The sequence below is a fragment of the Mustela lutreola genome, chromosome 9 (assembly GCF_030435805.1).
Source record: "Mustela lutreola isolate mMusLut2 chromosome 9, mMusLut2.pri, whole genome shotgun sequence".
Taxonomy (NCBI): Eukaryota; Metazoa; Chordata; class Mammalia; order Carnivora; family Mustelidae; genus Mustela; species Mustela lutreola.
This window is the reverse complement of record NC_081298.1, coordinates 20,195,425-20,221,345: the sequence shown is the minus strand read 5'-3', so window position 1 is coordinate 20,221,345 and position 25,921 is coordinate 20,195,425. Positions and strand designations below refer to the sequence as shown.

Here is a 25,921-nt window from a genome sequence, read left to right as displayed (position 1 = left end):
AATTTTATAGATACTCATTAACCGTAAATACTAATATCTAATACTCTTTTTAAAAAAGACTTATTTATTTTAGAGAAAGAGAGAGAGGGAGAGGATGACAGAAGGAGAGGGAGAGAGAGACTCTTAGGCAGCTTCATGCCCAGCGTGAGGCCTGACATGGGGCTCAATCCCATGACCCTGAGATCATGACCTGAGCAGAAATCAAGAGTTGGCTGCTTAACAGACTGTGCCACCTAGGTACCTCCCGATACTCTGGAACCCCGTGTGTCAGGTTCTGTGCTGAACACTTCCCCTGTACTGTCTCTCTGAAGTCCCGCAATAACCCTCTGAGGCAGATACTTTATTATTATTTCCATTTTACAAATGAGGACTCAGGCTTAGAGAAAGTAGGTAACTTGCCCAGGCTTCGCACAGCTAGTCAAGGCAGAATGAGGATCAGAGCTCCCAGCCCACTGACACCGCAGATCTCTGTTTTTAACCAGAGCCCTATCCAGCCTCTCTAAGGTAAAAGCAGTCGAAGCTGAGGTTTAATAACCTTAAGAGCTGCAGGTATGTGGTCTTTGGGACATTTTAAGAACAATGATCTCAGACTTATGTCCTTCCCGTGCAGACAAGATCTGTCTTCACTGTTTGTCCACAGTACCAGTAGCTCAGGCCCAGAGGAAATGGGGCTGAGCCAATGTTAAGATAGTAAATGCCAGGTTGAATTCTGCTGGAAAATTTACAGGCTGCACCTGAACACCCCATGATTAAAGTCTTGTTTGTGTCCAGTTCCATTGCTTGATCGCTAAAGTGTTGGGGCATTTCCTCATGGTCCTTTGTGGGAATTGTCTTGTACACACACTGACGAAGACATTGTATGCATTTGGTTACACTTGAACTTTTTTTCTTTTTTTACACTTGAACTTTTTGAAAAAAATCATTAATGTACAGTGTAAATGAATTATTTCTAAAACTTTGTGTTTTTTTTTTTTTTTTTTTTAGTTCCTGACTGATGGAATGTTGGTCAGGGAAATGATGGTTGATCCATTGTTAACAAAATATAGGTAAATGTGCTTTTCCTGTGATAACTTCCCCGAAGTTTCAAAAAGCACCCAAGTAGTTGTGTTAGTAGCTGGGACTTAATGACTGCCTTCAGCTGCCTCAAAGCTTTTTTCTTTACCTGGGCTGTTGTGACCTTTGATGCTTTCTCAGAATTTACTAACTGTAAAAAATGGGCACATTAAAATCCCTGTCATTATTGAATAATGTGTCGACTTGTCCTGCTCTTGGCCCTGTTATGTCCCAGGACCGATAGTGATTGCAGATCACAGCACAGAACTGGGCAGTGTTTTGTGTCACGCGTGATATGCAGAGTCCAGATAGTTAGTTACACTGTCTCCCTCTTTGTGTGTCTTTGTCCATTACTCATGGCATTAACTTTGTGCTACATAGGCTCTGTGGTATTCTGGGGAGGGCATTAAATTTGAGTCCTGGGCACACACACACGACACAGCTGTGATCACGTGTCTTTTTGCTGTTCTCTGCAGCTTGAGTCTTTGCGTGGTGGGGCCTTGTTCCTATTTTTTGTGTGCTCTGTGGAGTTATGTGTTATATTATAATTTAAAATCAGATATTAGGTCCCATGGGAATCCACTATGGGTTATAAAGCTCTTTAAAGATAGCAGTAAATATACTGTTTTCTTCACCAAGATATGTTGGTGTCACCATTTTTATTAGCTTAATAGTTCCCTCCTTGTCAAGGGGGAGTTACTTAGCTCAACTTTTGATGCAAGGTGACTGCACGGGCACTGGACACACAGAAGTCCCATTGATGATCTGGGTGGGATTATGTGGGTGGTTTCATTGATGCTCACCAAGGCCTTCCCTTTGCTTCTTAGTGCCATCATGCTGGATGAAGCCCACGAGAGGACCTTGTACACAGACATTGCCATTGGCTTGCTGAAAAAGGTGTGACTTTGATGCATGACTTTTGTTTTTGTGTTTTTGTTTTGTTTTATTGCTTGATTAGGAAAGTCATTGTAGAAGCTTTGAAAATCCAATCAAATATGAAGGAAAAAAATTAAAATGATCTGTAATTGTACCCATTCAGAGAAAATCACTGGTGGAATGTTGCTATGTTTCTTCTTTTTTGGTGTGTGTGTCTGTATGTTATGTGCATCTGTTTTGGCATAAGAGGGATTGGACTGTATGCACTAATTTGTATCTTTCATGTTTCTCTTAATATTACATCAAAATCCTTTTTCTGTGTCATTAAATATTCCTTGAAGACACTGTATTTAATAATGTCTATACAATCATATGTCTCTACCATAAAGTATTTGACTCTTCCCTTATTCTTAGGCATTTATATGGCTTTCACTTTTGAAGTATTTTATTTTATTTATTTTTTTAAAAGATTTTATTTATTTATTTGATAGAGAGAGACAGACACAGAGAGAGCACAAACAGGGGGAGCAGCAGAGGGAGAGGAAGAAGCACACTCTCTGCTGAGCAGGGAGCCTGGGTGGAGCTTGGTCCCAGGACCCGGAAATCCTGACCTGAGCCAAAGGCAGATGCTTAACAACTGTGCCATTCGGGCACCCCTGAAGTATTTTAAATCATATTGCAATAAGCAACACCTTTATAATGAAATCTGTTGCCTTTTTTTTTTTTTTTGAAGTTTTTATTCAGACACACTACAGAATTAGAGAAGGGTCTAATGACCCCTCTGTGCCCATTATCTGGGTTCAGCTGTTACAACTCATGGCCAGTCTTATTTCAGTCTTACCTCTCCTCCCTTCCTCTATTTTCTGATTGTTTTCCTTTGGGCATATTCTCAGTCACCGGACTCTAGAAAGAGAGGGTAGACCGAGGTGATTAAAAGCATCGGCTCTGGGTCAGACTGCCTGGGTTCAGATTCTGACTGCTGAGTTTACTCATCTCTGAAATGGGGATCAGGGAAGTTTCTACCTCTGTGCTAGTACACTTCCCTCTATGGCAGCCGCTAGCTACCTGCGGCAGTCAGTTAATTAAAATAGAATAAAATTAAAAGTACAGTTCCTCTATCACATTGGCCAATTTTCAAGAGCTCTGTAACCACACATGGCTGGTGGCTAGTGCCTCGGACAGGACCTCTCCGTCTTTGGAGAGCAGTCTCTTGGACAGAGCTGCTCTAGGTCATCATTTATTGTGAGACTTAAGTAAGATCGTGTAAAATTCTTTGGATGGTGCCTGGCACAGGATCACAAATAGACTGAGATCCCACCTTTGTACAGATTAGAACAAGATGCCCACACTCAGAGGCTGTCCACAGCTTGGGGAAGGGAGGATGTTCTGGACTTCAGATGCCCCTAACCTCCTCAGCCAGGCATCCCTGTGCAGCGTATGTACTGCGTGGCTGTGTGCATAGACCCAGGAATAGCCCATCACTTACTACATGTTAGTTGCCATTCTTTTTGTTTTCATGATGCTATTCTTTGGCCAAAGGTTTATACTTTTGATACTGATTAGGGATTATCCCACCTGCTTATTATTCTTTGGGGAGCAGTATAATAAGAGGCTTATTTCACTAAATTTTTGCCAGCCCCGAGTATTAGCCTTAAATAAGTCTTTGGTAGTGCAATAGATGAAAAAGTAGTGTCATGTTATTGTGTATTTTTCCTATCCTTTATATGATCGTTTCTTCTCTGCTTGTTGATCATTTCTTTTTTTGAATAGCTATTAAGATCTTTGGTCCGTATTTCTGTCTCAGTGTTATCATTCATTGTTTGTTGCTTTTAATGTACTTCAACTGGGGATACATAGATTCTGACTATCCAGAGATCGAGGTATTAGGAAGAAATGGTTTTACCTTTGGTAAATTCAAATTCAGTTCCTAAAGCTCCTTTAAACTTTCAGTAAACATTTTTTTTATCTTTTTATTTTGGAAAGTTTTACTATTTAAACAATTAGGAAGAATAGTATAATGAACCACCTTTTTACCTATGACTTTAATAGTTACCAACTTGTAGTCAGTCTTATTTCATCTATAGGCTTGACTCCTCAGAAATACACACTGATTTATGCTGAAGTAAATTGCAGGTACCTCCAGAACATGTCATCTCTACATATCATGCTGTTTCATTGTTTCCTAATGCCTTCTTTTTTAGATTCAGAGAAAGCGAGGGGATCTTCGATTAATTGTAGCTTCAGCCACTCTGGATGCAGAGGTACGAACATTTCCCGCCTCACCCTGCTGTCCCCTGTAAGCACAGGGGTTCTTGGACATATCCTTGGGAAGTTACCTTTAGCGAGAGCCCATCTTTGACAGAATGGCCTACCTTCCTTATGGGGCCATCTAATGTCCTAGATTCCAGGTAATCAGAGGATACTCCTTTTTAGCTTGTGGGTGGAAATTAGCCAGTAATTAACCGAGTTCATAATTACATACTTGTCTTGTTTCTCTACATACTCTGTTTCTCGCCACATAGGCAGTTTCCTTAAGGTTATATTTCTGAAGTTTATTTATGATTGTAGCATTTAGGTTTAGATATTTTGTGTGCAGTTGAAGTTTTCCATGTGCATATAATAATTAATGTTGTAATTTTTATGGCTCAGTTTATACTGTTTTTCTCTCTTACCTTTAATATTTTAATTCAAAACAATAGTTCAACTCAAATAATATTGACCATTTATTATATAGAAATATATGTATGGAAATATATAAATGTAAATGTAAATATATAAATATATATACACATGCTCAGTGTGGTGCTGGCTATCGGTGCTTTGTAACCCTCCTTGACTTCTTGGGAAGCAGACACAAAAAATAGATCAGTATGTCAAGGTGCTGAGATAGCCAGAGAGGGGCTGCTTAAGGCTAGCTGGCTGGAGAACATCCAGAAGTTTTCACAGAGGTGAGACATCTAATTTGATTTCAAAAGATGCATAGAAGTCTGCCAGATGGGCAGGTGTGGGGAAGGGTGCCCTAAACATGCACAGAACCCCAGGGGCGTGAGACTATGTGTCTGAGGGGCTGGGAGGCAAGTGGACGTGGGGGTCTTACTTTGCCTGGAGGGCCTTGTGGGGGACAGTCTCTGCCCCCCAGTCACCTCTCTTGTCACCTCTCTGACTTCATTCCTGTCCAGTCTCTCCCATTCTCCTTACACTCGGGCCTCACTTTGCTGTACCTCAGAAAGACCCAAGTACGCTTCTACTCCGGGGAGACCCTCTCTCTAAACCATTCTTAACCCACATGTTCTCATGGCTCTTTGCTCATTTCGGTTCAGTCTTGACCACATATTACCCTCTCAGAGAGGCCTTTCCTGAGCACCCTGATGGAAACAGCACCCTGCTGCTCTCTGTTGTCTTACTCTGCTAGTTTTTCTGTTTAACACTTGTTTCTACCTAGCATTACATGCATAGACAAGTGTTTTTTCTTTTTTTTAAAGATTTGATTTATTTGTTTGATAGACAGAGATCACAAGTAGGCAGAGAGGCAGGCAGAGAGTGAGAGGAGGAAGCAGGTTTCCTGCTGAGCAGAGAGCCCGATGTGGGGCTTGATCCCAGGACCCTGGGATCATGAGCTGAGCCGAAGTCAGAGGCTTTAACCCACTGAGCCACCCAGGCACCCCACCAAGTGTTTGTTTATTGTGTGTCTTCTGTTAGTGAAATATAAGCTCCGTGAAGATGGGGACTTTGAATGTCTTACTCTTTATTTTACCCTTTCACCTAAAACAGTATCTGGCACAGAGTAGATGCTCTAGGTTCAGTGATTTTTGATAGAATGGGAAGCAGTGGGGGATTAAAATGGAGACGCTGGTAGGCAGCAGGTGATGAAAGGCCTTACAGGCCAAGCAAAGGAGGAAGGATCTGCCTTACACCTGGTTGGGAGCCCTGGGATGGTGTGGCAGTGACTTGATCATATTTGAGTTCTAGAAAGATCACTCTGGGTGTTGTGTAGAAGAGGCAAGAGTAGCTGTGGAGATAGCAGTCAGCGGGCCAGTTCTGTCATCCAGCTGAGATCTGAAAAGGGCCTTGGCTCCTGGCTCCTGGTCTCCCCATGGCTTCAGGGATGCAAAGCAAGTTGAAGAGAAAAAAAAAACCTCAGCGTGGCTGAGAAAGGTGTTTGCGTGTGTAGCCCGGCTGGTTTCTCAGACCTTCTCACAGGCTGTAGGAACGTGTTATCTTCAGTCTGCGCATGATGACCTTTGGTCAAAGCTCTTTGTTGCTCTTTGTTGTAGAATTGTAGAATTACAATTTTGTTGTAGAATTACTTCGCGCTCCCCCAAGCATGGCACCCACTGGAACGCTGGTTTGAAGGCCATACCCAGTCTTACCTCCTGCCATCTCCTCTATGCCTGTGTGGCCCAGAATGCCTTCCTGTGTCTTACTTTTTACCTTTGTCACCACCCCCTAGCAGTTTTTACTATGTTTGAAAATTACCATGTCCGATTCTTAGAATTGTCAACATCTGTGCTTCCGATATCCTTTCATTGTCTTTTGGTGTGGCACAGAGATATAAAAAAAAAAGAGCTTCTTTCCTTTCTGCCTGCAACAATTGGTCTAGATAGACCTTTTGGATTAGTTTTCCCAAGTGGGAAAGTGGAGTGTAGGAAACTTGGCATGGCCTGGGGTGCTCTGACGCAGGGCACGCTGGACCTTTAGAGGCCATGAGCTGGGCCTTTGGTGGCTGGGGCATTTACTCCTTCACTCATCCTTGCCCAGCATGTGTGCATGATGTGGGACCTGGCGGGTAGAGTCCTTCCTGTATGACTGAGGGCCTGCAGGGCTTGGGAGTCCTCACTGAGAGTAAGAGGATAAGGAGAGAAAGCAGGGGGTTGGGGGGGCATGAGGGGAGAGTGGAGGTGGCAGGGTATGGCTTTGGGCGACATTGGACCTGGAGGCCTGAGCATGCCAGACCCCCTCCCTGGTGCCCCAGCTGCTAGGTCTGTGGGCAACAGACTAATTCCAAGCCCTGTTGCTCGTAGGGATAGATGCCCTCTACTCTGCTTTCGCTCAGGGCCCGGGGTGACCCAGGCTGGTGGTGAGGGCACCAGTGACGGTGGCTGGGAGGCAGAGGCAGAGTACAATGGGGCTGATCACATTGTGGCCTCGATTGAGTTAGCCGCTTCGTTAATGTAAGCCTAACTACGTGAGCAGTTATAGAACACGACCAGGTATAATTATGAAGTATTAATTTTTTAAGACTTTATCTATTTGACAGAGAGTGCACACAAGCGGGGCGGGGGAGCTTCAGGCAGAGGGAGAGGGAGAAGCAGGCTCCCTGCTGAGCAAGAAGCCTGATGCGGGGCTCGATCACAGGATCCTGGGATCATGACCTGAGCTGACAGCAGACACCCAGGTGCCCCTAACTATGAAGTGTCAACTTGACCGTTGTATCACAAGCTATTGTTTTTCTTTTATTTGCTTCCATCCACATGGCAGAAATAGGGTTGCTGACAACTCCTACAGTTTTGGTCCAGTTTCTTGGAGAGAGACTAATTTCTCTTTCCAGATTCCTAGAGAAGGAACTGGGGATCAGCTGGGCTCAGGTACCTGCTCGGGACCAATCCGTGGATCAAGGGCTGTTGGCCCAGGGTGGGTGTGTTATGTAGACATGGCTGTGGGGAGCCCACCTCTGTGAGTCAGGTCTGAGCAGCTGCCAGGAAAGGAAGATGGCAAATGTCCACAGCATTTACATTCTGCTTCATAGACTGTCCTCTTGCTTTTTGTCATTTTACGTTCCTTGCTGTGTGTCTGTCAGTGTGATCCCACCTGTTTAAAACCTGACTCACACTGTCTTTTTCCCGGTGAAATGAACTTGTGTTCGTCTCACTCTTGCCTTTTCTTCACTGTCTCACGAGGTGTCTGCTATTGATCCTAGATTTATTATTAGCCTGTAATTTTCTGTATGTGCGTGTTTTATTTTTCTAGATAAAGATAAAAGGTAAATATCTTAAGGATACAGATCTCATGCTTTCTCCGTAAATGCTTGAATTTTATTTCTTGAAAGAGGAACTTCCGATCTGTTCTGTTCAGCACCACATCTTCAGAAATGAGGCCTAGCCATTTTCCCTGTTCTGCCTGCCTACTTGGTAACATTCCGCTCTGTTCAACAAGTTGTTCTTAAAATCTTTCTTCTCTATCTGCCACTTTGGGGTACTGCAGTTCTCCCCTCTCTCCTGCTTCCCGGAGGCTTCCCCTTCAGACTCCTTTGCCGGCTGCTCTTCCTTAAGGCTGCCCACTGCCATGGGCCCTGGTTCAGTCGATGCTTTGTGCTTGTGGCCATCCCGATTGTGTTCCTATGCTCCAGCTGGAGCCGTTAGCAGCTGGCTTGTCACCAGCTGCCTAAACTCACAGACTTGTGACTTGCCCTGTGACTGTTGGCTTTTCTCTCGCAGTCTCTCTCTCATCGTGGTCATTCGGGCTCAAGATTTCCTTTGCTTTAGGAAGTATTCTCCCTGGGCTGAGAAGTAGCCCGCTCCTCCCCAGCATGCACGTGTGGGCGCTCGCAGTCTCCCCATGGCTCATACCTCTGGCACGCTTTGCTTTCACCCGGCCCATGCCCCGTGTTTGCCTTCATTCTCTCCTCTGAGCTATTCCAGTACCTTCCTGAGTTAGCTTGCCTCCAATCTGTTGCCCCTGCCCTCCTCCAAAATGGCCACCTGAACCAGGCATCCACAACAACATGACATCTGATGATGTCATGCCTGTGCTCAGTGCCCTTGTCTTGCCCATCAAATGAAATGCCCACAGGCATTTCATCTGGCCCCTTTAGAGTGATAATACGATCACTGACTAGGTACACAGTCTAAGCCAGGCTGGTGCTGACTGCAGTCACACCCAGGGTAGATGGTAGTGTGTCCTTCTGTAGACGAGAGGACTAACTCAGAAGAGGGGGGGCATGCCTTAGACCTTGGGCTCTCTCCTTTGTCGGTGTCCCCTTTATGTCTTAGTTTATATTCTACACTCTCTAGAATGTACACTCTCATCCTGGGACTGGTTGTCCCGTCTCCTTCCAGGCAGGAATTATCTCCTCATCCATTCAGGCTTCACCAGGGGGCACTGCTGCCTCCATAGAGCCTTCCTGAAGGCCACTCAGTGCTGACCTTTTCTCTCTGAGTAACTTATGGCTTTATTTTCTGGTCATGTGGTCATTCTGCCTTGGTTTATGTTGGGATTGGTTCTTGGCATGCCCATCCCCCCTGGATTATGCACTCTTTTGGGGTGCGGGGGAAACTGTCTCTTCTCACTTGTTTGCATCACTTGTAGCGTGCCTGTGCTGTGCACACCATGGGACACAGGAGGGCTGAAGTCATTTGAACCGAACTGAGCCTGGGGGGAGTAAGGAATGGTGCCGGGGCATCCTCAGAGCACAACATGGTTCTTTTGTTGGCATGGGGCACTTTTGCATCTGTGCTTACTCCTTACAACCTTGAGGTCAGTGTATCGCATCCCATTATTCTGTAGTTCAGTCGGTCGACTGTTGTAGAAGTCCGTTCAGTGTACTCGATGCAGCCCTCAGTGCAGTCCAGGCTCCCGGTGTCCAGGAGCGGGCACCAGCATGTTCATAAAACTATACGGGGAAGTAAAGGAGGCAGGACTGTGGTCACATAGCTAGACCTCCCAGGATAGTAGGAAGCGATGCCCAGCCAGGCCTGTAGGGGACTGGAGTAATCCCTGGTGGTACTCAGATGATGTATTCCACCCGGCAGGATTTCCCTGTCCCTCTGCCACTGACACAGCAACTTCCCCCAGCACTCACTCCCCTGCCAGCCCCTCTGTGTATCTGGGGTCACATTCCCCGAGAGGCAGTCTTCAGTGGACTCTCCCTGCCTTGTCTTTGGCCAGAGCTCTTGTGCCAGGCCTCCCTGTAGACTGCCAGTCTGGTGGCCAAGTGCCACTTAAGAGGACATAGCCACCTTCCCTGGAGGATCCTCCAGGAACTCCTTCTCTGCTCAGGGTACCAGGGGAGTGCCGGAGAAGTGTGTAATGCCTGGCCTACCCCGTACGAGATGCTGTGCTAACTCCCACAGGGCATGGGAAGATGGAGAAGACACTGTCCCTACCTACAGCCTGGGGAGCTTATAGTAAATATATAACTGTGACACTAGGACCATACCTAGTGTTCCCAGAGATAAGAGCTTTTAAAAAAAATTGATAACCTTGTATAATCAGATCTGTGCTTTTCAGATTAGAACCACACATCAACCTGATCTAATCTGTATTTAATTTGAATCACACCTTTTGGACCCATTTCACTATTAAAATACAGGAGATAAAAATAAGTAATACCACAGCTACGTGTTGACCCAGATGCATTAGTAATAATATGATTTTAAAATCTAACCTTCATTATTTTTTTATTAAACCTTAGTAAAGAGTCTGGCATTGAAATGTGATTCCTCAAAATGGTAATAATAAAAATAGGATTTTTAATAGTTCTTTTGCAACTGCTAATTTGTGTTATATATATCCAGTCTCTGCTACCCACCCCCTGTTCTGGCAGTTTTACATTATTTTCTTTCTTTCAGTGAGTTACCATGAACCTTTTTTTTTTGAGAGAGAAATGAAGTATTGTTTTTCTTTTTTTTTTTAATAGAAATTTCAGGATTTCTTTAATCAGAATGAAACCAATGACCCAACGAGGGATACTTGTGTGATCCTTACAGTAGAAGGGCGAACATTCCCAGTGGATATCTTTTATCTACAAAGGTTTGATGATACTTGTGTGTGTGTTTGTGTGTTTTCACCTGAATAGTCAGGGAATTTTCACCTGTTTTATTTAGGTTTTCATTTTTTCAAGCTCCAACCAGCAGCTCGATACAATTAGAAACCAATAAGCACTGTTCTATGCCGAAGAAATAGGATCATTCAGATTTACTCCATAAAAAAAAGTATGCAGCCCGTAAGGATCTTGCGATTTTAATGATTGTGATTAGCAAACTGGGCCTGAGTTACAGAATGGGAAGCCCCGAGGGCAATATCCCAGGCTGCTGAGAAGAGCCTGTTTTGTGTCTCCTGTCCTGGATCAGATGTTCTGGAACCCTGCTCAGTATCACCGCTGAAGACAGTTGAAAATCTTGACACTGATGTGCAAATTTCTATGAGTCTGCGGTTAATAGCTCAGTTGGAAAGAGCAAAATGGTAACAAGATTATAAGGAGGAGGCTTTTGATAGCCTTCAGAACTGGGCTTTACAAGACTGCCTGTCTGGGAGGTCAGCGGTGGTGATTTGAATCATTTGGTTCTTAGCTCTCTACATCTTAGTCAGAAGGCCTGGTTGACATGGTTGGGAGGAGTCCCCTAAGATAGGAAGAGACCACCCTAATTCCTCTACCTAGTCACTGGACAAAGACCAGGAGCCTGGTATGGTGCTTGATAAATCTGAAGAGTTGTGGGTGTGACTTGTGAGTTTTTCTTGCTGGAGAGTATATCCATTAGCTCTGAACAGCCGACTCTGACATGCTGTCCGTGGTCAGGAGGGAAAGTGGAAAGGGAGTGCGATCTAGCACCGGGACCGCAGCAACCGATTTTCATCAACCAGGCATCTTCGCATGCTAAAGATAGCACCTTTGTTTGCATGGGTTTTTATTTCTTTGCAAATAAAGCCAAGAATCATGGTATACATGTAATTATGGATTACTTTTGAATGCTGCCTTTAAAAAAAAAGGGGGGGAGTGAATGTTTTGTTTATTCATATACTGTTTATCTACCAGGCAGGCCCAAACTAACTTGCATGAAGCTTTGCTGCCAGATTATTAGGGTAATTAATCTCTAATTAATGAGCATGTCCTAGTGATGATTTTATCTCCTACATCTTTTCAGTCCTGTTCCAGATTATATAAAATCAACTGTAGAAACTGTGATGAAAATTCACCAGACAGAGGGAGATGGAGACATACTAGCATTTCTGACTGGCCAGGTAATTCCACTGGAATTTTCTCTGCTGAACAGACACGTCAAGACAGCACCAAAATTAAAACAGGGGACTGTTCCTTTACCTAGCCATTGATTTCACGTTTTATTGTATTTTGTGTTTACTTAATTGCGCAAAAAATTGGATTGATGTCATTCATCTATTGACCAGGTTGTCAGGGAATCATTCATTCCCACCTGTTGTATCTGCAGAGCGTTCAGTATATTTTAAGTTTATTAGTTGAGTCCAAAGTAAATGATGTAGTCACTGGGCTGTTTTGTTTACCATGATGACATACTGCGTTAGGCACATTTTACGCGTGTGTTTGCTCCTGCAAGCCTCTTTCCCAGTGATAACCGTCTGTCCTGGAGGTGGTAGGTGGGCACATCTCTGGAAGGACAGCTGAACAAGCCCACGAGCACTTTTCAGAACCACCCTGCAGCCGTAATCTTTTCCACTGTCAACACTTTCCACGGTTCCGTAATCTCTCCTAGGGAAAGCTGCTAGCGATTTCTTATGTTACAGCTTGTCCATATGTATGACATACTTTGTTTGCCACAGTACCTGAAAGCTGAGCAGGATCGGAGCTCTTCTATTCACTGCAGATAGTAAAGATTTCAGTAGTAAATCTGACACTTGCAAATTTTCACCCCAGAGGCACCGCTGTTCAGTAGCATTTGATTAAAAACCACCCCAAGCAGAATGTGGTCACACTAGAAATCATGGACCTGACCATAATTAAAACTTTGATCCCGACTTTCGTTTTCTTGCAAGTCTGATAAAATGACATGCTTCAGATTGATCTCGGTTTCTTTGGTTCCTGGTTGGATGTTTTTAGGAAGAGGTGGAAACTGTCGTGTCTATGCTGATCGAGCAGGCTCGGGCGCTAGGTCGAACTGGGATGAAGAGACACCTCCGGGTTCTCCCCATGTATGCTGGACTGCCTTCCTTTGAGCAAATGAAGGTGTTTGAAAGGGTGTCCCGCAGCGTCCGAAAGGTGAGACTACCCCTATAATCAGGGCTGTTTGCAGCCCCTTCCCTAGGCACTGGGAAGATTTTTCTTTTAATTGAAGTGAAACTTGCTAAACCGGGAGGTTTCTTTAAGACTTTAAGGTCCATGTTTCTGTGCGGTAGATCTAAAAGCACACAATAAATAGTACGTTGTAGAGATTTCTAAACCTGCCTCTCGGAGGGGTCACTCTGACAGTGATTCTCAGAGCAAGTGACTTTCCCTTTGCCAGCTCAGTGTTTCCCCATGGCACAAAACCAGTTTGGCTTCAACGACCATCTCTGTGAATTGTGATCAGTCGGGAACAATAGATAAGTTACTACAAGTGGTTTCTAAACCATTTGTTTCAGGCATCAGTTAACTTGTAGAGCCAGATTTGAATCAATTAATTCAAGGTGGGGCTTGAAAATATTTAGTCTTGAAAATGGCGTGGGGGAAAGGATGTGGTGCAAAGCACTGGTTGGAAGGAACCGGCAGGCAGCCAGTCTGCATCCTGCTCATCAACCCCTGGGCCTTACTCGGCTTTCCTTCCCATTGGATGAGGAAGGCACAGAACCGGCCCGAAGCTGGCTTAGTGGAGCTGTTTATCAGCAAATGGCAGGGAGGACAGTAGGCGAGGAATGGTCTGAGGGTCCACTCCCAATTCAGACCACTTGGGAGAAGGTGCTCATGGCCATCAGGATGGAGCAACTCGAGTCGGCCCAGTCAGACTGTGGCCACCCAGGCAGGAGGCCTGGATTCTGTGCCTGACGTACTCTGTGCCTGGGTGAGTTGCTCAGCCTCAAGCCTCGTATTTTCAGCTGCGAAACATAAATAAGAACCTTTGAGTCAGTGGTTCTCTGCTATAAAATCTTAAATGTCTATCATCTAGAAAGGGTAGGACGATTTTTTTTTTTTTAAGATTTTGTTTATTTATTTGACAGACAGAGATCACAAGTAGGCAGAGAGTCAGGGGGAAGCAGGCTTCCTGCTGAGCAGAGAGCCCGATTCGGGGCTTGATCCCAGGACCCTGAGATCATGACCTGAGCTGAAGGCAGCGGCTTAATCCACTAAGCCACCTGGGCGCCCCGGTAGGAAGATTTTTATTAGATGATAGATGTTAAAGTGTTTTAAAAAGTTCTCAGTGCTGTCTATCTATGTGTGTTCCTTGCTTCTTGAAACGTTCCAGGGGCGGCGCCCCGTGTGCTTGAAATAAAATGTAAATACCTCACGGTGGCCCAGAGACAGCTCGTGGTCTGGCCCTTGCTGTCCTCCAGCCTCATCTCGTCCTTCCTCCGGATTCTGGCCTCCCTGGATGTTTCTCCTTTCTGTGAACTGTCTCTTCTGCCTGGATCTCTAGGGCGTTGCCTGCCTCTTGTTACTCAGCTCAAAATCATCTTTTAGAGAGGCTTTCTTCCCTGGCCATCCAAAGTAGTGCAGCCCACTATTGGAATGTCATGCACAAGGAATGTTTTTAAATACTACGTTATGTTCTATTACTGCTCTGTTGCATTTTATTTAAAGTTATTTTTCACTCTGAAGTTTTCTGCTTGTTTAATTTCACTACTTCTCCACCCAAACACTTACACTCGGATGCAGACTCTGGGAGAACGGGGGCCATGTGTTCCTTGTTCACCATACATCCCCAGCACTTCGAACAGTGCCTGCAAAGCCTGACTTTAGAAAATAGTTCAGATGTGAGTGAATGAATGAACGTGTTCATGGTGGTGATTTCCTTTAGTTGTGCAGAAGGCAGAAACTAACATTTGTTGAGTATTTATTAGGGACCCAGCACCAGGCTCTAATTGCTTTAGGGATATTTCACGTTTGATGACCCCCACAACCCAGGAGGGGTGAAATTCTGTATAAACTGCCTCTTACAGATTCTATACTGTTGGAAATATCTTTAATAAATCTGTTAGGATTTTGAGTAGTTTCTTAAAAGTGAAAAGAACTAAATGACTTCTTTCTACTTTTCTTGCTGTTCGAACTTAGGTGATAGTGGCCACCAATGTGGCCGAAACCTCCATTACAATCAGCGGGATTGTGTATGTGATCGACTGTGGCTTTGTGAAACTCCGAGCCTACAATCCCAGGACGGCCATTGAGTGCTTGGTGGTGGTTCCGGTGTCCCAGGCGTCAGCTAACCAGCGCGCGGGACGTGGTGGCCGCAGCCGCTCTGGAAAATGTTACCGCCTTTATACAGGTTAGTGTGGTGTTCCATCAGGGCTTTTGACCTTCTCGTAGCTAGCCTGAGCACTGGAGAGGATCACAGCTGTTTCCTCCCTTGGGCAGAACTTCACATACAATGCAGACCCTGTCACCAGGCCCTTTGTCCCTTGGCCCCTGCTGCTTTCTTCAGGCTAAATGGAGCACTGCTTTGCTGCTGCTCCCATTGGCTGAGGCTGGCCCATGAGTCCCCAGTTGCTGCCATCCCCGCTCCAGCCTGAAGTCTGGGCGTAGACCTCCATGTGGCCTGGGCCACGTGTCTTGGGTCCTTTCTTTCTTCCCTTTCCCTCAGCTTAATCTGCTGCTTTCTCGTTCTGGAAGGACTCCTGACTCCTCTGAGGCCCTGCAGTGAGTTCCATCTTTGCCTCTGGTTGAGAGCACCTTGTAGCGTGAAAATGAGACCACTGATAGAAAGCAAATAGTTGTTCAGCTCCCGCTCTTTGCCAAGCACTGTGCTAGGTTTTGAAGGAGCAAGATAAAATTCTAAGACTATCCCAGCCCTTCAGGAATTTTCTCTCCAGCTTGAAGGTAGCCATGCCTTCGACAGTGATATGTCCAGAGCGTCTCTCTCTCTCTCCGTCCCCCGCACCCCCGCATCTCGCTTTGGTAGGTAATGGCACCAAGATTTCTCCTCAGTTGTCCAGACTGAATTTTCACATCATTTTTGATCCTCTCCCCTGTCCAGCGTCCATCTGCGCTCACTTCCCAGATCCGGGGGCTTTGTTTTTTGCCTCTTCTTTCCTGCTGTAACCATTCCCCTTGTTCAGTCCCTGATGCTATTCTTTCTTGTAGTGAATGTGCCAGGGTTTGGGGATCTCAGGCTACGTGAGCGTGGTCGGTGGAGGCAGCCCCGCAAACAGGTCGGCATGTTACGGTATGATAGGGTTGCCATGTCGTAGTGAGCCTTGGAGGCAGAGAGCAGGGAGTTATCCCACAGGGGAGGGCTTCACAACTGAGCATTTGTGCCTGATCTTACTGGCCACCCGTGGTTATTCAGGGGAAGGGATAGCACCAGACAGAGGGCATGGACTTTGCAGGTACGTGGTGGGGAGGAAGTGGGTAAGGGAAGTGTCAATGGCAGGGGAATGGCGGAGCCTGAGGCCAGAGCGGTAAGCATCTTCCGCCACTGAAGGCGCTAAGGAGGAAAGATGGGAGAGTTAAGAGAGAACCGGGGTTAAAGGCATCTAGAAACTTAGGAAAAGAGTAACCTTCAGGATACTTGAAAACAAATGTATTGGGGTGGGATTCATATCACATATTTTATTTTTTATTTTTATTATTTTTTTTAAATTTTATTTATTTATTTGATAGACAGAGATCACAAGTAGGCAGAAAGGCAGACAGAGAGAGAGGAAGGGAAGCAGGCTCCCCGCTGAGCAGAGAGCCCGATGCGGGGCTTGATCCCAGGACCCTGGGATCCTGACCTGAGCTGAGGCTCAACCCACTGAGCCACCCAGGCACCCCTTTATTTTTATTTTTAAAAGATTATTTATTTATTTGACAGAGATCACAAGTAAACAGAGAGGCAGGCAGAGAGAGAGGGGGAAGCAGGCTCCCGCTGAGCAGAGAGTCCAATGTGGGGCTCTATCCCTGGACCCTGGGACCATGACTAGAGCTGAAGGCAGAGGCTTTAACCCACTGAGCCACCCAGGCGCCCCAAAGTTAACCATTTTAAATCAAACTGTTCAGTGGGATTTAATTATGTCCGCAGTGTGCATTACTGCTTGTCCAGTTTCATAATATTTCCCTCACTCTTTATCCATTAAGCAGTTTCTCCGCATGCCTGCCTGCCTCCTGGCAACCACCAGTCTGTTCTGTCTCCGTGGGTTTATCTGTCTGGGATATTTCGTATAAATGGGATCATATGATTTGTGACCTTGTGTGTCTGGCTTCTTTCATTTAGCATAATGAATGCTAAATGTTTTCCTGGTTTATCTCTGCTGTATTAGTACTTCATTCTTTTTGGGGGGCAGGGATAGGGGCAGAAGGAGAGAGAGAATCTCAAGCAGGCTCCCTGTCTAGCACAGAGCCCCACGTGGAGCTCGAGCTCACGACCCTGAGATCATGACCTGAGCTGAAATCAAGAATTGGATGCGCAACCGATTGAGCCACCCAGGCACCCCAGGACTTCATTCTTTTTTATGGCTAAATAATATTCCATGGATGGATATACCACAACTTATCTCTGTATCAGTTGATTATATCCATCTTTGGCTTTTGTGAATAGCTGCTGCTATGAAAATGTGTGTTTCGAATGCGTGTTTTTAATTGTTTTGAGCAGATACCTGGCAGTGGAATTGTGGGGTCACACAGTAATTCTGTGTTGAACTTTTTGAGGGAGTCAGGCTATTTTTAAAGACGAAATAGCCAGTGTTACCTCATGTTCCAAAGAAACAGTGTCACAGAATGCAGACTAAAGACAGGCAGGCCGATTTGGTTGAAAGGTCACTGGCCTCCTTAGGAGGAGTTTAGTGGAGTGGGGTTTGGTAGGGCCCCCCTGACAGTAATGGGGTGCACTGGCATCCAGCCCGTAGACTTTCTTGGCTGACTGGCTTCCACATGAGCTTTCACAGAGTGGAGTCCTGAGCAGGGTGCTACCTGCTCAGACCCTGGACCGTTTCTCAAAACCCTACAGGACTTTTCCTGGCTTATGTTATCCCACTGTCCACATACATGCCCTGCACTCCATCCCAGCTACACTCTGCCCTTCCTGAACTTAACTTTTCTGTTTTTCCACATCTCTTATCTTTGATACCTTTCCTTGGGCTGTTCCTTCTGCCCAACAGATCCCCTTATCCTTCAGATCCTCTCTCAGATGACAACTCCCTCTTGAAGTGACCTCACATGCCTTTTCGCAGTGACTGCTTCCTCATTCCCTGAGCCTCCATTCTCCTTCAGGAGGACTGTTCACTGGGACCCAGCCTTGGAGGTGACTGTTTTTGGTCTTGGTCCCAGACCTTTTCATATCACTGAAGCTTCTGGAGGCTGCTCCTGCCACTCCTGGCCCAGGGCCTCACATACTTGGTCTTCAGTAGAGTTTAATTGAACGTCACTAACTCTTGGGCAGCACCTGCTTCCTGTGAGTGGCTTCTTAGCAAGGTTGTCCTGGTATCTGAGAATTTCACTTCTCCCTCTGTCAGCAGTGTGCTTGGAAAGTGTGGCTGTCCTACTAAAAAGCCATCCCCAAGATGCTTTCGAAACTCAAGAAACTTCAGGAACTTCTGCTGCTGCCTGTTCTTCAGCACCTCCCAGTTAAACCCATGCCTGTGGCCATTTCTGTCTGTCCATCCTCAGAACACTGGTTGTCTGTTCGCTCACAGCCTTTTTGAAAAAATTCTTCGGTGACAAGTGCTATTTCTTCATGACACCTTTTGTTGTTGTTTCCTTTCTCTAGTTAACAAAACCCTTACGATCTACGTGGAGGTTGGGCCAGCCTTGTCTTGAGGAGGGTGTGTGCAGTTAAAATGTTGACTGATGTGAGAGGGATTTTGTGGGTAGAGCATTCTCTGTCTAATCCATAAGCTTTCTGAATATATACAAAAGTGATTTAATCCCTCCTCCCTCTCCCTGCCCCCCTCCAACTGCCCTGTTTGTCAGGCTTTTATGAAAAGGCCTCCAAGGTCTCTTCCTCCCTATCCCTTCTCCTGCCTCTCCCATCTTGGCATTTCTGTGCCTTGTGCTTTTTCCTGTGGGAGGTCGCCTGTTGTTCCTGAGGGGGCCCATGAGCGTTTGTTGATCTGTTGGGGGTAGCATCAGATTCTGAGCGCGATGTGGGCCTGGCTCGTTGGTTTTAAAAAAGTTAGATTTGGACAGTTTTTGCTCTTTGTAAGATTGGCTCGTTTGTTGTATTCTGGTTACCCTTTTGGTGATTTGCTTGGAGCTGTTTTTCGCTTATAGGTACGGTTCTTGCCTTCTAGACTTGCAGCAGCCCCAAGCAGAGGTTGTGGGACCTGACGACGGTTGTGATCCAGCACATACCTGTGGCTTTGATTTCATGTTCTCACAAAAAGCACGTTAAAAAAGCATCCTAAAGGAAAAGAACAGACTTCTGTAAAGATACATTGTTCATAAAGATAGAAACTGCTAAGGTTAAGGTATTTTTTAAATGGAATGGTCTTTTCGAAATACAACTTCGCGTCGTGATATCTGATCCTAGAGTCTTCGAGCCTCTCACTAGAGAAGGAAAAACTGTCCTGTGGGCATAATGATTGTGTTTGATTGTGGCATTTGACCCCAAGCAGTTTTGATTTCTTATCCTCAGAGGAGGCCTTTGACAAGCTGCCTCAGAGTACCGTCCCTGAGATGCAGCGCAGCAATCTGGCGCCTGTCATCCTCCAGCTGAAAGCACTCGGAATCGACAATGTCCTCAGGTTCCACTTCATGTCGGTAAGTCCTGCTTCTGTCCGACTGCCCACGGGTGAATGTCGGGACATGAGCTAGAATGCATCACTTTCTAAAAAAAATTTTTTTTATTTCCACTTAGCTCACGTGTCGTGTGCCTGCTTTGCACCAGGCCCCGTGCAGGGTATGGGGTTGCAGGGCTGACACATTTCCTGTTCTTGCCTGATGGGGGGGGTGACAAGTAAGTGGGTAGTTGCCGTGGGTGGGTCCTCGGGGCTGATCCACTTTCTGCTTGTTTCCTGAGGCTCATTCCTGGGAGGGGAATTATTGGGTCAAACAGCCGTAGTCGTTTTGGACATCCATGATGTGTGGCCAAACCGCTGTGAGCTTCAGCAGCATACACTGCCCCATGCACTGTGCCCCTGTCATGCCCTGTTAGAGGCTTGCTAATTTGGTTGATGTCAGGAAAGGAAGAGAGGACAAATATCGGTACCTCATTCTTTGATTTCTCGAAAGACAGTTAAAAAAAAAAAAACATTTATTGGCCACTTTATATTTCTTCCGAGTTGTGAAGCCATTTATCTGTTAAAATTAGTGTTTATTGTGATTTTTAAGAGTCCTTTAATTAATTAGACATTAACCTTTGTCTGTAGTATTTTTTGGAAATGTTTTTCTAGTTTTTTGTATCTTCCTATTTATTTATTTATTTAAAAAAGATTTATTTATTTGACAGAGAGAGAGAGAGATCACAAGTAGGCAGAGAGGCAGGCAGAGAGAGAGAGGGAAGCAGGCTCCCTACTGAGCAGAGAGCCTTATGTGGGGCTCGATACCAGGACCCTGAGATCATGACCTGGGCCGAAGGCAATGGCTTAACCCACTGAGCCACCCAGGCCCCCTATTTATTTATTTTAATGTGCAGACATTATAAGTATTTCCATGGTAAAGTCATTCTGTCTCTGTTTCTGTGATTTGTTCTGTTATTCCTGTCCTTATGAAGCACTTCCCCAGCTCTAGGTCAGTTAGTAAACATTCAGTCATATTTTCTTCTTGAATTTTTATGATTTGAAGACTAGTGTTTTAACTCTTGTTCTCTCCCAGTTGCATTGTTACATGGTGTGACGTGCCTGGATTCTCAGATAATAAAGTCCCTCATGTCTTATATGTCATACGAACTAGGTGAATGAAGGAATAGAAAATGCCAGTCTCTCTCCCAAAGAAAACAACTGTGTGTTTATCATAAGTATGGAAAAAATATACTCTTTGATTATTGATGTATGCAAGAAATTATAGAGAAGATAAACAGTGTATGCAAATTAAAAGCTTAAGAAAAGTCTCCCATCTAAGATGAAAGGAAAGCATATAATGGCAAAAACGACATATTAGCATCTTGAAAGCTGCAGTTTTTCATGCATCATTTGGAATAAATATCCACTGGAAGAAAGAGCCAAAGGGAAGGAACCAGCACAAATAGTAAATGAACATTGGAACATGTATGGCTTCTCTAGAAGAGAAATGAGTGTAGATTGAAATTGCTGAAAGGTACCACTTCGCATTAGTTAAGGGATCAAACATGATGAAAAAGGAGAAAGTCCAAAGCTGACATAGTTTGGGAAAGTGGTTTTGTACTCTGCTTCAGTCCCGGAGGGCTTTCTGACATTATTTTATGAGGCGTAGGAACTCCTGGTATTTCTTCTCAGGGAAATTTCTCCTGAAAAAATAATTCAAAAGAAGAAAAGGACATGCATAGCATGATTATGTTTATAGTATCATTGTATATTAAATTTTTTTTAAAGATTTTATTTATTTATTTGACAGATAATCACAAGTAGGCAGAGAGGCAGGCAGAGAGAGTAGGGGAAGCAGGCTCCCTGCTGAGCAGAGAGTCTGATGTGTGACCCTGAGATCATGACCTGAGCCGAAGGCAGGGGCTTAACCCACTGAGCCACCCAGGTACCCTGTATATTAAATTTTTAAATAGAATAGTGAAGATCATAAACTTTTGGACAACTGAGGAAAGAGGAAAATACGTACAATTTCATCTTCATATATTCCCTTCATGTTATTTTCTCCCTGAAACTGTGTGTTTTGTTTTTTTTTTAACAGTTGAAATTAGAGACCATATACAATTTTGTTTATTTAGCAGTTTTAGTTCAATTAGCAAAGAACTGAAAAGGACTGTGTTTTTTACGGAGTATGACCTCATTGGACTATTATGCAGCCATCCCAAGTAATCACTGTGAAGTTCCTCTGGGCTTAAAAAAAAAACCCCAGAAAACCATACAGAAAAACAAACTAAAATTATACATATGCAGTCCTTCCAGTTGTGTTAAAACAGTGTTCATATATGGTCCCAAAACAGATGAGGCCAGGGAGACAATCTAGTCAGTGTGTGTTTAGGTAAAAATACTGGAGCTGTGATTTGGACCAGATAATCACACTGAAGGTCACAGTAGCATCTTTGCTTAAAGAATGTCAGATTGCCTAGCATTCTTCTTTTTCAGAATTCAGATTCTGCGCGTGTCAGTTGCCCCCTGTGGGGGAAGGCCTGGCACTGGGCTCTGGGCGGTGCAGTGTTACCCACCAGGGTTGCTGGAATAGAAGGTTGAGACTGTGAAGGATGAAAGTCAGAAGTGTCTGATGAGAGTGTAGGAAAACAGGGAGGTTGTTCGAAGTAGGGACGCATCACTTCTGGTGGAGGGGAGCATGAGGGAGGGCTCCAAGGGGCAGAGTTTAATCAAGCCGAGATTGAAGACCCAGTAGCAGTAAGGATGCTACGAAGGAGAGGAAGACCGTGGCAAGGGCGCCAACGTGAATACAAGCAGGAAGAGGGAAGAATGATTTGAGTAGGAAATCGTCACATTTTATGTCTGTTACCTGAAGAAATGACTTCAGGAGGATTTTTATGTTTTTACAGCCCCCCCCAGCCCAGTCGATGGTTCAAGCGTTGGAGTTACTCTATGCTCTGGGAGGTATGCCTGTCTATTACATGTTCTCTCATCTGCTTACTATAGATGATAGTGGTTTGGTTGTATTCATGGGCTCTTAGTATCTTCAGGGATGGGACTGCTTCTCCCCATATATATAATTCTTTTAACAACCCTTAAGCTTCAGGGGTGTAAAAAGGTGGGACCATAATTAGATTAATAGTACATGAAGTCCAGTTATGGCAATGAACTTATAAAGCATGTTGGTACATCAGGAGCTGTTAGAGCCTCACTCCTGAAAGACATCTTGAAGATTCCCTACCAGTATTTTAGATGTTACGTCTTCAGGCCTGTTTCTCAGTCCCTCCACCCCATCCTGAAATCTCTGGCTCAGCATTCTCTTCCTGTCCCCCCTCATTCCATTCCTGGAGTTCCCTGTGGAGAATTGGGTCGATGACTAGCCCATGGAGTTCTTTGGGGCAAGGAAACACCATGCTTTGTAAGAACCTCTATTCTATTGTTTAAAAATGTAGTGTTTACTCTAAGATAGAGAAAACCGTAGCCTTGAATTCATCTGCTCAGGAAGTACCTGCCTTCTGTGAATACTGCTCCAAATGAACATATTGTCTGGTTTGGTAGTAAGTTTAGGTAGAGGTTTAGTCCTTTGAGATTGTTTTGTTTGTTTTTAACATCTTTGTTGAGGCATAATTCATATGCCATACAAGTTACCCATTTAAAGTGTACAGTTCAGTGGTTTTTAGTATATTCACAGGGTTATATGACCATCATCTCAAATTTGGAACAGTTTCATCACCTAAGAAAGAAACCCTGTACCTATGAGTGCTCCTTCCTTACTCCCTTTCCCCTGCTTCTCTCAACTTCAGGCAACTAGTGATCTAATATGTCTCTGTAGACTCGCCTATTATGGACATCTCTCATAAACAGAGTTATATCATCTGTTCTTTTGCGACTGCCTTCTCTCCTTCAGCCAGTGTTTTCAAGGTTCATCCGTGTTATAGATGTGTTGATATTTCATTCCTTTTTATTGAATAATAGCATTTCTTGGATTGGATATGTCACATAGTATCCTTATCCATTTTGGAGTTAATTTTTTTGTATGGGGTCCATCTTCATTCATTACATTTGTGATACTTCCCCCAAAGGAATAGCCAATTACTGATTTAAAAGATGGATTTAGAAGGCCGTTATGTGGGTCTGGGTCAGGTCAGCCCAGAGTGAGTGTATGCCGAACGGGTTCCCATCCCTGTTCTCAGGCATGTCGTAGGACCCTGAAAGCAAGGTTTCCTGGGGTCGTCTGTAATGTGTATGAGAGAACATTGACAACAGAGAAGTTTTTCATTTGGATTGATATGCCTCTAATGCAACAGGAAGTTAAAATATTTTCTATTTCTTCACTGACCTAAGGAAGCCGGAGAAGGCAAGGGGAACCACCCAACTTAATCTCCAGCTACAAGCTGAATTATCACCTTCAAAGAGATGATTATATGGGAACAGAAGAGAAGTTACCTTTCCCGTCTTACTCTGAGCTCTGCAGCATGTATTTTAATGGCATGCCTTGGGAGTAGTCTGCATGGTAGCAGCTCCGGAATCCCATGAATCCTGAATACTGGCTGGTGGCACAGGGGCAAGGAGGGATGTGGGGAATTGGAGTCCACCCAGTTCAGTGAGCTGCCCAGGGGGCAGCTGGATGAATAGTCCTGGTGTTGGCACCCAGGAGAGGTCTGGGCAGACATTGAGATTTGTAGTCGCTGGCCTTGTAATTGCTCTCGTAATGTGCAAGGAACGGAGGGCTTGGGATGCCCTTCTGAGACATCTGCACTTGCACTTGGAAGGAGCAGTCTCCAGGGTGGGGGAGGGGAGTGGGAAGCAGGAGGAGGCCGCAAGGCTGTTCCCTGGGAATGAAGTCCTTGAATAGAAGCTATGCGAAGTGTCAGTTTTTCAAAATTGGCTTTTCGGGAGCTCAGAGTGGGTCTTTTCTTCTTTTAATGTAACAGCATTCTGATGTAAGATTGAGCTTGGTAGCGAGGTTCATCTTTTGGACACCTTTTCGTAGCGTCCATCGTGCTTATCCTGGTAACCATACATCTTCCAACAGAAGGTACACGCCTTCTGATTTCTGTTGTTGTTCTTACGGCAGGTCTGGACAAAGACTGTCGCCTAACTGAACCTCTTGGCATGAGAATCGCAGAGTTTCCTTTGAACCCCATGTTTGCAAAAATGCTGCTTGAATCAGGTAGGTGGAGACCAGTAGTTCTCACTGATTCAGTCAGGATTAGCTCTTTGAATTTTGTGCACCCTGGGGAAGAGGGCATGATATATTCCGTGTAGTGAAGGAGCTTTCCTCTAACGCTGTCTGACTTGGGCATGTGGTTAACTGGGGAATCTGTGTCAGTCACCATTAATTCATTCAGTAGACACTTTTTGTTTTCCTGGGGGCCTAGAACAGAAGCCTGATTCTTTTTTTAAACATGGAAGTTTTTTTTTTTTTAAATTATGATAAAAAATACATGAAGTGTACCATTTAAACATTTTTAAGTGTACAGTTCTGAGGCATTAAGTACACTCACACTTTCAGTCGGCCCTTATCACCATCCATTTCCAGAACTTTTTCTTCTTTTTACACTGAAACTCTGTCCCCTTTAAACACCAACTCCCCACTCCCTCCTCCCCCCGGCCCTACAGCCACCCTCCTACTCTGTCGTCATGAATTTGATGATTCTGGGAACCTCCCTTCAGCGGAATCCTATAATATTTGCCCTTCTGTGACAGGTTTATTTCATTTGACATACTGTCTTCGAAGGTTCATTCATGGTGTAGCCTGTGTCAGAATGCCCCCTTTTTAAGGCTGCCTAGTGTTTCCCTGTGTGTGCCGTTCTCCTGCCGGTGGACACTACTGAATATAAAAGTTGCTTCCACCTTCCAGCTGTTGTGAATAAGGCTGCTGTGAGCACTGGCATAGAAGTGTCTGTTGGAGTCCCTGCTTTCCCTTTTGGGTGTGTGCTTCCAGTGGAACTGCTGAATCATCCAATAATTCGGTGTTTAATTCTTGGAGGCCTCCCCGTACTATTTTCCCGAGGTCACACCTCTTTCTACTCCTACCACCAGCACACAAGGGGCCCAGCTTCCCTGATGCCTTCAGATGTCTGTGAGGATGGGAGTAAGGGGCAAAAGTTCTGAAGTTAGAGGTCAAGTCAGAGTCCTCTACCCACCACCTCGACCAGGAAAAGCAATTAGAATTTCTTCTTGCTTTTGGCTAACTTTTGTATGCACTAGCAATTTACAAAGCTGTATGTCAGACTAAGCGTGGTGAGGGGGGTAGCTTTAGTTTTGAAACACCCGGATGACCTCAGGCTTAATTGAGAAATGGGACTCTTAAGTTTGGGGTTGGGGTGCGTGTCAGTCATGAGGCTGGAAGCTGTGGGGAGGAGGACAGGTGCGACAGTTCGCTGTCACCGTCCAGTGTGCCCCGGATGCTGATGGCTGCAGACCCTGTTCCCAGGTGTGAGCAGTCGCTGCCCAAGGAGGGCTGCCCTGGTTT

General features: G+C 45.0%; 1 protein-coding gene across 2 annotated transcripts in view; it reads left to right on the top strand.

The window, feature by feature from the left end:
• DHX35 (DEAH-box helicase 35) overlaps positions 1 to 25,921 on the top strand; it is a 66,239-nt gene that overhangs the window by 24,385 nt on the left and 15,933 nt on the right. For both annotated transcript variants that reach the window (XM_059133203.1, XM_059133204.1), the window contains exons 6-15: positions 985 to 1,046; positions 1,881 to 1,950; positions 4,131 to 4,190; positions 10,565 to 10,677; positions 11,790 to 11,886; positions 12,719 to 12,877; positions 14,864 to 15,074; positions 19,359 to 19,483; positions 22,353 to 22,407; positions 24,521 to 24,616. In XM_059133203.1, the coding sequence (XP_058989186.1) occupies positions 985 to 1,046; positions 1,881 to 1,950; positions 4,131 to 4,190; positions 10,565 to 10,677; positions 11,790 to 11,886; positions 12,719 to 12,877; positions 14,864 to 15,074; positions 19,359 to 19,483; positions 22,353 to 22,407; positions 24,521 to 24,616 (1,048 nt within the window). The remainder of the gene's footprint in view (positions 1 to 984; positions 1,047 to 1,880; positions 1,951 to 4,130; positions 4,191 to 10,564; positions 10,678 to 11,789; positions 11,887 to 12,718; positions 12,878 to 14,863; positions 15,075 to 19,358; positions 19,484 to 22,352; positions 22,408 to 24,520; positions 24,617 to 25,921) is intronic.